Source organism: Parasteatoda tepidariorum, chromosome X2 (genome assembly GCF_043381705.1).
Source record: "Parasteatoda tepidariorum isolate YZ-2023 chromosome X2, CAS_Ptep_4.0, whole genome shotgun sequence".
NCBI lineage: Eukaryota > Metazoa > Arthropoda > Arachnida > Araneae > Theridiidae > Parasteatoda > Parasteatoda tepidariorum.
Window position 1 is genome coordinate 23,714,892 of NC_092215.1, and position 12,925 is coordinate 23,727,816.

Sequence of the window (12,925 nt, forward strand, 5' to 3'; positions counted from 1 at the left end):
ATTTAAAATATTTTGAATGGAAAAACTATGTACGATAAAACGGTATGCAACTTTAAACCAAGTGATTAAATCATATTTACTTTCAAACTGAACAATAATTTCTCAGAATCAAGTTCACAGAAGACTAAATTGTTTAATGATATGGTTTATTTTGGCATCATATTAAAACTGGAAATAATTTGAACGATATTATGGTTCAAATTCGTAACATTGTAGGTCACTCACATAAAATAATTTGAGAGCAAAACTTTAGTAACGTAAAAATTATTTAAGTATAAACGGTTTTTTTATAACTGATTTAATATTTATTGAGCTTGCTAATATTTATTAATATTAGTAAAAACTGTATATTAACTGTTTTTGTCATCAATATGACGAAATTTCTTAACTTTTTATCCAAAATATTTAAAACTAAAGTTTTATTTAAAATATAATATAATATTAAATTAAATCTATAAATATTTATCTCTAATATTAAAAATATACAATTAAATCTATAATGCTATTAAAATAACTCTATGAAATAACAGTATTTTGTAATAATGTGATGTAGTCTTTGAAAATTTCATAAAATAACTCAAATAAATCGGTGATTTTGAATTCTATTTAAATTTAAATCAAACATCAAAGCTCTTTGAATAATATAAGGATGCGTTACATATTTAATATTCCGTAAGAAAATATTCTCTCATACGGTTGTTGACAGAATAAATCATTTTTGAAAAGATCAAATTTAACACTCAATTTCAAATTTTCATGAAATTGTTATGACAAAGGAGCTCAATTTAAAATATTGTGAAGGGAAACACCATATTTTGGCTTGAAGGCCTTCTTATATCTGAAAACCAACTAAAGAGCTTAAATATATTCGAAAAAGAGATATAGCAAAGAGCCGATAGGTTCTGAGTGACGATAAAAGACAATTTTGTTGGCAACCGAGTGCTCAGCGAGAAAGCTTATGAAAAATTCAACTATGAATGGTTTGGGAACATATGAAGATTCTCTCTTTTTCCAAAACGATCACTTTCAAGTCATCTGCAAGGGTTCGAAGAATCAGCACATGTTCGGAAAGAACATTTTAAAACGACTATATATATTCTGAAAAAAGCAAGAAAGTTATTCCACCCTTTTAGCATTCAAATATTTTAAGGGATTTCTGAACCCACAAAACCACGATACTTATTTGAATATGCAAGGAAAAAATCTATGAGATTTTGAAAGTAGAAAATTGAACTATAAATATAAAATAGCTCTTCCTATTGCAAGGATTGTATCAAGCAATACTATTAAAAGTTTTATAGTTATTCATTGCAAAATAGCTATTTTTTAAAAGACTATAATTTTTTCTGAAGTGATTTAATGAAATTTTCCATTCATCGGGAATTATTATATCCAATAAAATGCAGTTTGATATATATAAAACTCATCAGACTGGAATTGATACAAACATGTATTTTATTGGACACGCTAATACATTTTAGCTAATTATTGATAGTTTCAAACAGTTATTAAAAAAAATACCTTTTTCCCCCATTTAATACTATTTAAAGTTTCATATTAAATTTTAAAATAGCACTGAAAAAAAGTATGATCAAAACTATCAAAATATAGTAAAACTTACCGTATTTCTCGCTCTATTGAAGCACCAAAAAACTCGGTAATTTTTACCGAAGCGGTTTTGATAATAATTTTGATAAAATTAACAATAAAATATAGTTTTTATAAAGGATAAAATTTAGCAAATGTAGTCAAATTTGGTAATCTTATCATGATACCTTAGATCAGAGCATAAAAGCCATTTATTCAGTTAAATTTAGTTTTCAGTTCTATTTTTTTTTACTAAATGTATGGCAATAAGAACTGTGATTTTGAAAACCAGAATTATTGCATAATTATTGGATCTAATGTATTGAATATAATAATATATTTTAAGTTAATTACTGTTTAATAGTTTTTGATAAAAAATATTAAATGCAGGCAAAAATTGTATCATATAATACTATTAAAATTTTCACAACAAATGTAAAATAGCTATTCATAATAGATTGTAGTTTACTTAATATCGTTCATATAAGATTTAAGGAGATTTACTTTCTTCATTGCTCTCTATACTTGTGATGAGTATTAAATTATATTTTGTTTGATGCAGCAGTACAATTTTACTTATTTACTTTTTCCAAGAACAATTATTAAATATAATATAGCTCTTGTAATGTCAAGGATTTAATCGGACAATAGTATAAAAAGTTTCGTTACAAACGTTGTTATGTAACTTAATAACTTAATAACGTTGTTATGTAACTTGTTACGTTGTTATGTAACTTAAAGAAGATAGCAGTTTTAAAAGTTTTATACTCAAGTTGAGGAGCATGGAACTCCATTTTATTTCATACAATAATTTCCTGATTATTACATGAAATTTTAGTTCATACATTTAATTCGTACATTTTACAGCAATAATAATTTTTTAGTCATTAATGATTCAGTTCAATTTCTGAGAACAATTAATAATGTCTTCTCAATTCTTTTAAAAACGAATCGTGAATATATAAAAAAATAAAATGTTCAATTTAATTTTGCTGAGATTTCATAATTCAACTTATTATAACCAAAAGCACCTCTTATAAATGATAATACATAATTTTATAGTCAAGATAAGATATTACTTGATTAGATATAATTATATAGCTTGATTGAAATGTTAGGTAAGGAGTTACAGTAAATTTTATCACGGTTAACTAGTCAAAAATGTAAAAGATAATTAATACATTAAAATAAAATTAATTTTTTAGCGGATCCTTAGAACACACTCTAAGCAAATAAGTTCCACGTTGAAAAAAATATTAGTATCCATAATATGGGGCAAAATTGCATCAACCTTATTAAGGGGTTAAATTAAGCAATATTTTAATTTAATTTTAATAATTGTACAATGTATTAAAGTTTTAGAAATCTAATAATATGGTTCAAATTAGCACTATATGAAGGTTGCAAAGATTTTAGAGAGAAAATATGGTTCAAGGTGTCCCAAAATGTCTAACAGAGTAAAATTATAATTTTTTATGAGTTTAAATAACTAAAATCTATTTTTATAGGATCCAATTTAATTTAATAGAATATTAAATTTTTGAGTAAATAATATTTTGAATAGCATTATTCATGCCATTGTGGTGTTTACAAAAATAAGAAGAAAAAACTGCTTGAGTGAAAATTTTCTTTAAAAATTTTTGACACAATTTATTTTTATTCAAAAATATATTACGATATTAGCTTTCTAAAAATATGTCCTAAATTTTAGGAGATTCAAATAATACCTAATCTATATAGCATATAATTTTATTGAGCAAAAAATATTTCAGTAACTTAAAGCCATTGTAATAATTAAAAAATAGTATTATTTCATTGTTTTGAAGAAAATAAAAATTTAAAAAAAAATAAGAATTGTACAAAGGAATACGAATAGCTACAGAGAATGAAAACTCTTTATAATTTTTACACACACAGTTTCTGAAATTATACATTTTTCATTAGAGAAACTATTGTTTATTAATTTGAAAAACTTTTCGAATCGCATTATTCTACTCAATTATTTATTAAATTTAAGCAGATCAAAAATATTAACAAATTTACCGATGAAAGTTTATGAAGGACCAAGCTTATAGATTTTTCTTCTTTTTTCTTCATGAATGATTAAAGCAGTCTACAAGTTTTAGTAAAGTTAAATAAGTTAGAATAACATATATTTTCTTTACAAAAAACTTGTTTATTGTCTTCAATAAGAATTTTCGTTGAAATTATAATACTTTACCAAGTATATCAATAATCTTCATGATCTGTTTAAACTTCTTGATTGAGTTTCAAATTTCCAATAAAAATTTGTGTTAAAAGTAAGTTGTAAACAAAAATGCTAGATTTAGTTATGTTACCATTATATTTAGTTCCATTATGTTAGGTTAAAAAAATTAATTAATAGATTTATCAATAAAAGTTTATGTAATCAAAGTTTATAGATTTTCTTTTTTTTAAGAAAGGTTAAAGCTGTTTAGAAAATTTAGTACAGTTAAAGGAGTTGGGAAAATATGAATTTTCTTAGCAAAAAACAAAACCAATAAGAATTCTTTTTAAGAACTTCCTCTTAAATTTGTGTTAAAAGTAAGTTGTAAACAAGAATGTCAGATTTAGTTATGTTATCATTATATTTAGCTCTATTATGCTAAGATTTTGCGTAAGTTATGTTTAATTATTTTATTTCATTTTTATTTTTTTAAGTTATATTTAATTTCAGTAGAGAGAGATCATTTACGAAATAATGTATTTCCTGACATAAAACGGTAACAAAATTGCCCCGAGAAAAATATGATCAAAATTACCAGAATATGGTAAAATTTCTGGCTTTATGAGATCACCAATTAGCTTAGTAATTTTTACGAAGGGCATTGGTACTGATTTTGGAAAAATTAACAATAAAATACAGTTTTATAACATGTGATAAACTTGGTAAATGCGGTAAAATTTGGTAATTGTGTCATGATGCCTTGGAGCAGGACATAAAAAGCATTTACTTGGTTAAATTTATTGTTCCGTTTTCTATTTTTGATTAAATATGTGGTAATGTGTGGTGTTTTGAAAATCATATGAGTGATATTTCTGAAAACCAGAATATTCGATAAAACATAGTTTTTTTTTTCCTTGTTTTTTATTTTTTTTTTTTTTTTTTNTTGTTAGGTCTTTTTTTTTTTTTTTTTTATTTATTTATTTTTTTTTTTTAAACCAGAAATGTCATTACTATTCCGAACAGTAATTTTTCCGGAATTCTTTTCCTCCGCGTGCCATGAGTTATGCATTGTTTCCGAAATTTTAATACTTTAACGTATTAATTAATAATTTCCCTTCTCAATTTAAGCTTTTTAATAATTTTTTTAAGTCATGAATTTTGTTTTAAATTTTTATTAAGTTGAGTTGTAAATTACATTATTAGGTTTAGAGGTTTAATTGCATAACCGTAGCACTAATTGCTAGTATTATAAGTTTTAATTTCATAATTTAGCTAAATTTTAGCTAGATTAGTTATTTTAAGTTTTTTTTTTACCTTCATAAAGGGTTAAAAAATTATAGATAAACGATATCATCTGTGATTGTACGTTTCTTAAATGAAATTTTTAACAAAATTTTAATTATACAATTTTCCGTAAGATTTATATCGGAAATTATAATACTATACTGAATAGTTTAGTAATTTTCATGCTCTGTTTAAGGTTTTTGATAAAATTACAAATTTCGGTTTCCATTTGTATCAAAGTAAGTTGTAAACAATGATGTAAGGCTTAGTTATATTATCATGATATTTATTATACTTGTATCATTATATTATTTATTTTGGTTTTAGTTTTAGTAGATATACTTGCTTATTTTTAATTATTATTAGCGGATAAAAATTTTTAATAAAGTGTGATTATTAGGTATTATATTTTGTTGTTTCTAATGCCACTTGCCAATGCTAACAAGCTTGCTTGGTGAAACCAACCGAATTTAAGGTAAACGGTGCGTTTCTTGTTTTTCTGTGGCTCCATCTATAGCTAAGAATACGACTTCAGCCACACATACGTCACATCCCGTTTGTAGGGAGGACCAATTCGTTCATTCATCCACAGATCGTAATTTTGACCTGTACCAGAGAACGATCAATCACCAATTCAGTACCCCTAGAGGTATTGATTTGTTATGGGAACATGGAGGACTTTGCGATCCATCAGGTTTATTGTGCACCTGTCACCACTCACTAAATGGGAAGTCTTCGGTCGGCAGGGATCGAACTCACGACCTTTGATCATGGGCCCAACACCCTACCAACTTGGCTATCCCGGCCCATTAACGGATATATATATTTAATAAGCAGAAAACTTACTGAAATTGCGATAAATTATACAAATTTCATTAGGGATTATCTCAGGAATTATATTACTTTATGAATAATTTAATAATTCTCATGTCCTGCTCAAGCTGTTTAGTTAAGTTATGCATTTCTTTTGAAAATTGTATTAACAGTAAATTGTGTGCAACAATATTAAATTTAGATTAGCATCAATAACAGCAAATTTCTTTGACTGAGAGGGGAAATGTAATGAAAACTTAAAAGCAATTTCTGTTATTTTTTTAATATTTTCGTATGAATCATAATAAATTTTCCATGCTGAACGATTAAATTTTATAATTAGCTTAAGTACAGTTGAATTAACGGGCTAAAGATTATGTATGAATGCTTATATTGAAAATTTAACTGCTTATTGCCCTTTTTTTTATCTTAAACATCAATTTACAATCTAATGATATGATTCATGTTAAGACTTTTCACTGTTATCAATATTTATGCCTTATGTATATCTCCATCATTACTACTATTTTCTATTAAAATAGCAAATTGCTTCTATTAAAAGGTAAAATATAATAAAAATAACAGAAAACCGTTTTAATAATTGTATTAAAGTTTACGCGTGAAACATAACGTACTACTATATGTTCGCCTAGGAAAAAATTTGGTCTTGAATGATTAAGTATAATCTTAAGTATCGTTTTCTTTATTGTCTAAGTATTCAATTTAAAAGGATACTAGTAAGTTACTTATTTTTAAAGGTAAAATGCACATTTCATTATTTTCATTTTATTTTAAACGTCATTTAACAATCTAAAATTTTGGTTCATGTTTTTACTTTTTTACTTATAGTTTCTAGTTTTAGAATAAAAGAATTATTGCCTCATAAATTAATTTAATTATAAACACTTAAGCGAGCCTGTTAATTTTAAATTTTTTATTACTGTATTATTATGCAAGCCAAACAAAAAGTTTAATTAAAAACTTTACTTAGCTTGTAAAACACAATTACTTAATCTTTTTAAAAAAAATCCCACAATGACGAAGTTTCTGTTAGGATTTTTCTTTTATCTTTATAGCCTTAAGCTCCGACAGTAACTAACTTAAGTCCTTTCTTTTTTAATTTTCTTTGTATTTTGAAACCGACACCTTAAGAAATGAATTCCGATAGGGTTTAATTTAAATATTGTACTAGTTGTTCAACAATAAAACTAAAGCATATTTGACTTTCTATGGCATTACTTTTCCTCTATTTCTTTTAATAATTACTCAGCTTTATCAAACTAAAGCAATCTTAATTTTAACATTTTAGAATTTTATCTAAATTGACCTTAAATTTTAATTGATTATAATATAAAATAACTGTGTAATTTTAAAGCCGTATAATCGTACTTTTAGAATTTTTATTTTCAATTTAGAATTATTAAATTCCCTCTCTATGCGTTTTTTGATCTCCGAAATTATATTTATGGTGTTGTCAGCAAATATTATTGCGCAGATCGCTTATGGATTTCAATTTTTAATTCTGAAAATTTAGCTTATAAATCTTAATAAATAAATTTTTGCTCAGCAAAACTTTTTTTTTAGTTCTTTTTTTTAAGTTTTTTTTTTTTTTCATTTTGTATGGAATCATTTATTTCATGTTTTTTATGCTAATTACTCAACTTTATCAAGAAATTGTACATAACTTAATTTTATCAATAAAGAAATATTAATATTATAAAAAGAATATTAATATTATAAAAAGAATATTAATATTCAAGTTCAATAAGAATTAATTTTAAAATCCGCATTAAAAGATAGTTTTTACTGACTAGAATATAAAATAAGTTTTATAGAAGCAAGCGCGATAGTACTTGGAATTATTCGAAACTTTCTACGCGAAATTTCAGAAATCATGTCTCAATGTTATTTTTAAATTTTATTAGATCACTTATAAATTTTTATTACATAATACGAAATTTATATTACTAATGGCAAAAAAAATATTTTTTGTAAGTGCCGCTTACATTGTTTTTTTGCTCCTTTCCTTTTTTTTTTTTTTTTTTTTTAAAGTCATATAAATTTTTACTAGTTCAATATGAACTATCAGTATTGTTTAATAATCATCCAAAATGTCACAAACCTGATGTATATACCATTAAAAATAACACGGTTAAAAAATTTGCTCTATTTTGGGATGTTTTAAATTAGTATATACACTAAAAAATCTACGGATGAAATTACGGTATAAAGTATCAGCACTTAGAGTATTAGCACTTTATCGTCCGTAAAATCCATTTTAACATAAAATCCATTTTTACCAGAAAGTATTATACCATAATTTTTGCAGTAATATTTATTTATTTAAAGTGATTCAGTGATTTTAAGGTAATTATTACAGTAAAAATTACAGTATATCAGAATTTTTGTTCCGTAACTTGTTCCGGTAAAAATGGGATTTTACGGTAAAAAGTACTTGCATCCTGAGTGACGGTACTTTTTAGCGTAAAATGATGCGGAATTTTTTACAATGTATTGCTTGTGTAAATTATTAACTCTCAGAGAAAAGCGATGCAAATTTTGATCATAATATTGAGCTTATTTGCTGCAATCTTAATAATGTGTAAAATTAAGCAATGCTTCTGTTCAAGTTCAACTAAAATATCGCTCCAGAATTCGTTTGCCATCGTTTTAAAGACAAAACTTTCTGGAAAATATTTCCTTACAGCATTCAACTATGTAGTTTAAAAGTTGAATATGTTCTTAAATCATTATTAATTTTGACCTTTCTTTACTAAAATTTTATAAATCAAAAATTGTGATTATCATTTTCTTTTTAATATTTAAAAACATCGGTTTTGATTTTAAAAACGATTAAATGATGCATGAGCGATTAAAGGAATGATCAAATACTTTTTAAAAAAATTAAAGGATTAAATACTTACATCAATAAATAAATTATTGGAATTAATCTAATAAAGAATTAAACAAACAAATGGCATATAAAAGAAAAAGAAACCAAACATATATCTTCGAAGGAAAATTCTATCATTTTGAATAGCTTCTTTACTTTAAGTACTGAAATACAAAAAAAATTAATGAAATATGTTTATTTTTCCTTATTTATTTAATCGTTTGCTGTTATTTTCAGCGACGAGTGCCGGGAGTCATAAAAACATAGGTTTTGATTCTAAAAACGATTAAATGATGTAAGAACGATTAAATGAATTCTTTTGAAAAATTAAAGAACTAAATACATACATCAATAAATAAATTATTGAAATAAATCTAATAAAGAATTAAACAAATAAATAACATTGAAAAGAAAAAGAAACCAAACATATATCTTCAAAGGAAAATTTTATCATTTTAAATTGGATCTTTATTTTAAGTACTAAAATACGAAAAAATAAATGAAATATGATTATTTTTCCTTATTTATTTAATCGTTTTCAGCTATTTTAAGCTACGATTGCCGGGGGTCATGAATGGAGGAAGGGAAGAAAAAGAACCGACACTTGGGAAACCAATTTCTTACTTAATCTCTATCCCCCAAGTTCAATGATTTCCTTTTTTTTTTTTTTTTTTTGCTTCAATTGTATTTCAATTTCTTTTATTTAAAGTAGAAAATGTTAAAAAAGAAAAAGTAATCTTATTTGTTCAGTAGCAGTTTATATAAGCTGAAATAAGTTAGAAAAATGGATGATTTCGGAAAATTCTGTACCCATTTCATTATGCAGAACTTCAGAATATTCTGCATCAGTTTTATTATGAGGAGATCATAATTTGGGAGAAGAAAAAGGCTACAGTTGAAGTTTAAAAAAAAACACCGTTTCCCTGTTCCCCAAGTTGAATAAAGTTTTTTAAATAATCAAATCTTCATTTTTATTATAAGGAATGAATAAAGTTTTTAAAAATGGAGCATGAGATCTTATTCGAGAGATCTTATATTATTATATTATCATGAGAACTTATATTATTTGTTCAGTAACAGTTCACATAAGTTGAAATAAGTTTAAAAAAACTTCGGATTTTTGATTTTAGTAAATTTTGTACCGATATCAGTATGGGAAACTTCGGAATATTCAATATTTTTTTTTTTTTTTTATGATGAAGTCATAACTAGAAGATGGTTGCTGCTCACCGTTTAATTTTTTTTTTTTTTTTTTTTTTTTTTTTTTTTTTTTTTNTTCTTTTTTTTTTTAATATATATATATATTTTTTTTTAAAGACGTATTTTTGTTTCTTAAGTTGAATAAGGCTTTTTGAATCAGATTATTTCCTAGTATCATATCCTTTTTTTTTAAATCCTTATTTTTATTCTAATAATTAAATAAAATTTAAAACAAAAATCGAACATGAGACCTTATTTGCTCAGTAACTTATAAGTTCGTGCAAGCTAAAATAAGTTTTTTAAAAAAATTTTTGAATTTTTGATTTCAAAAAATTCTGTTTCAATTTCATTATGGGGAACCTCAGAAAGGTTATATTATGAAGAGGTCATAATTTAGGAAAGTAGACTGCTGCTGTTTGAAGTTAAAAAAACCACATTCTTACATTATCCCAACTCCCCAAGTAGAATAAAGTTTCCTGAATCAATCACACATCTTTATTTTCATTCTAGTTATTAAATAAAATTTTAAAAAATTAAAACACGAAATTTTATTTGTTCACTAACAGTACATATAAGTTGAAATATGTTAAAACAATTGTTGAACTTTTGATTTTGGGATGTTTTTTTTTTCTTTTGAACTTAATAAAGTTCCACTGCAACCTCATGTTTTGTCACCTTTTCTTCCTTTCTGTTTTTTTTTTTTTTTTTTTTTTTTTTTTTTTTTTTTTTTTTGTACTTTCATTTCCACGCTAGGTATAGTTTCTGGTTACGCGAGATACGGTAAAAAGTACCAGCACTCAGGGTACTGCAATTTTTTATAGTATAATCCATTTTAACCGGAATATGTTACGAAACAAAAAATCTGATACACCGTAATTTTTACATTAATAATTACAATAAAATCACTGAATCACTCAAACTAAATAAATAGTACTGTAAAAATTAACGTACAATATTTTATGATAAAAATAGATTTTACGGTAAAATAAATTTTACGGATAATGCATCCAATATGCCGGTACGTTATTCCGTAATTTGATCAGGAACTTTTGTACAGTGGGTAACTCAAAATAAATACACAAAAATACTTTAATAATGGAATTACTAAACGGATTAACAACTATTCTTACTTTTACTTTCATATTTCAACATATTTTCAAATTATTACTTTCATGTTATAACTTTCATATTTTTTCATTACATTCCAGAAAAATATTCTGTGTAAGAAATTCCAGATCACGTTACGGAGTAAGGTATCGAAACTTTGAGAGCGCCATCCGTAAAATCCATTTTTACCGTGAAATATCATACCGTTATTTTTACAGTAATATTTATTTAATTAGAGTGATTCAGTGATTTTACGGCAATTATTACTGTAAAAATTACGGTGTAACAGATTTTTTTGCTCCGTAACATTTTTCGGTAAAAATGGATTTTACGGTAATAAGTATCAACACCCTGAGTGCCGGTGCTTTTTACCGTAATTTGATGCGGAATTTTTTACAGTCTATAAGGAAAAGAAATAATGGGGAAAAAACTGAAATGTAAAATAAAATAAATAAATAAATTTCATGTATTTTTTTTAATTTTTGAGTAAATATACAAAGCTGGCTTTTCGTATTTAAATTGAACGTTTTATAATGTAAACTTAAATTAAAGCGTTATTCCAAAATTTTAAATTGAATTATTCATGATATGACGTGAATTATTTTAACTAGTTACTAAAGATTTTGTGAATTATACCAACCAAAGATTTATGAAATTATGGTTCATTCCAATGTAAATAGTAATTTATGGTATGTTAAACTAGTTATTCGCATTATTGGTGGTAAAAGACTTATTCTATTGATTAGGTTTGTTTATGGTAGAATGAAGATTTACTTACCTAATGTGGCATCTTGTACAGAAGAATTCGCATGGGCCCAGGGAAACCATGGAGTAGGTTTTCTATTTAAATGTCCGCTTAGAGGACCTACCGGTAAAAATGCGGGAGGTCTTAGAACAGGTAACTGAGAGTCTAAGTACAGCCTAGTTACAGGATTTTGTGTCTGTAGTTGTGGTTCCTCATAAAAAGGAGATCTTCTTTTTGGATCACTTCGACTTAGAATACTAACAATCGAAAAAGGGTTCCTCGCTATACAAGGGGTGGACTGTGGTGAAGAAGATGTCTGTAATGAACTGTCTGTAGAAGGTGTCGGAGATATTTTGCCTCTCGACAAATCTTTCGACATCTCAGGTGGTTGCAAAATATATTTTCTTCTCACTTTATAAAACTTTTGAAAGCATAATTGCTTAGTTTTTTCGCTCAACTACAAATCTCTGAATTTATTAATTTCTCGAAAAAATACGGGTCGACGTCATTTTCTTTTCATATTTTTTTTCCTTTGCAATTTATTTCAAGGACACTTTTTTTTTTTTGGAAAAAGAATCAGCAAAATAAGCGACGCGCGATCAGTTTAGATGAGGGACAAATACTGAACAAAATTACAAAGCCATTTTTGAGCAGGTGTATCTTTCAACGGAACGAAGGACTGACTTGTAGAGATCTATAGCTATTGGTCAGATCTTCAAAGTAGCTGTGTGCTGCATTGGATGAAAAGAGTGATGACACGCCCATAAGCGAGTGGGATTGGAAAAGAGTGAAAGTGACGTCAGCAAGCGTGCAGGTAGCAAAGAGTGAGGCCGATTCTCATAAATGCTGTTTCAAAGGGGAATCCCAAAACAGCGATTCGTAGTATGACCCCCTTATTCAATCATGCATTATGTCTACGACATAGAATTATTTTCCCTAGAAAGATTATTTTTTTCCCTTTTCTGCTTTATTCCCGCTACTGTTTCTATAGCTGGCGCAGATAACTTCAGTTTGCGCCAAACGTTTTAGTTTGAAACAATGATACGCGTGTTTTTCTATGTCATTGAGGAATCATGCGTTTTAAAAGTTTTGTTTTCAAACTTTCGCT

General features: G+C 25.8%; 1 protein-coding gene across 1 annotated transcript in view; it reads right to left on the reverse strand.

The window, feature by feature from the left end:
* Positions 1–12,445, reverse strand: part of LOC107455081 (homeobox protein HMX3) — a 70,073-nt gene extending 57,628 nt beyond the window's left edge. Inside the window, exon 1 of the mRNA XM_016072504.2 lies at positions 11,851–12,445. Coding sequence (XP_015927990.1) covers positions 11,851–12,196 — 346 coding nt within the window. The 5' untranslated portion in view covers positions 12,197–12,445. The remainder of the gene's footprint in view (positions 1–11,850) is intronic.
* Positions 12,446–12,925: the final 480 nt, after the last annotated feature.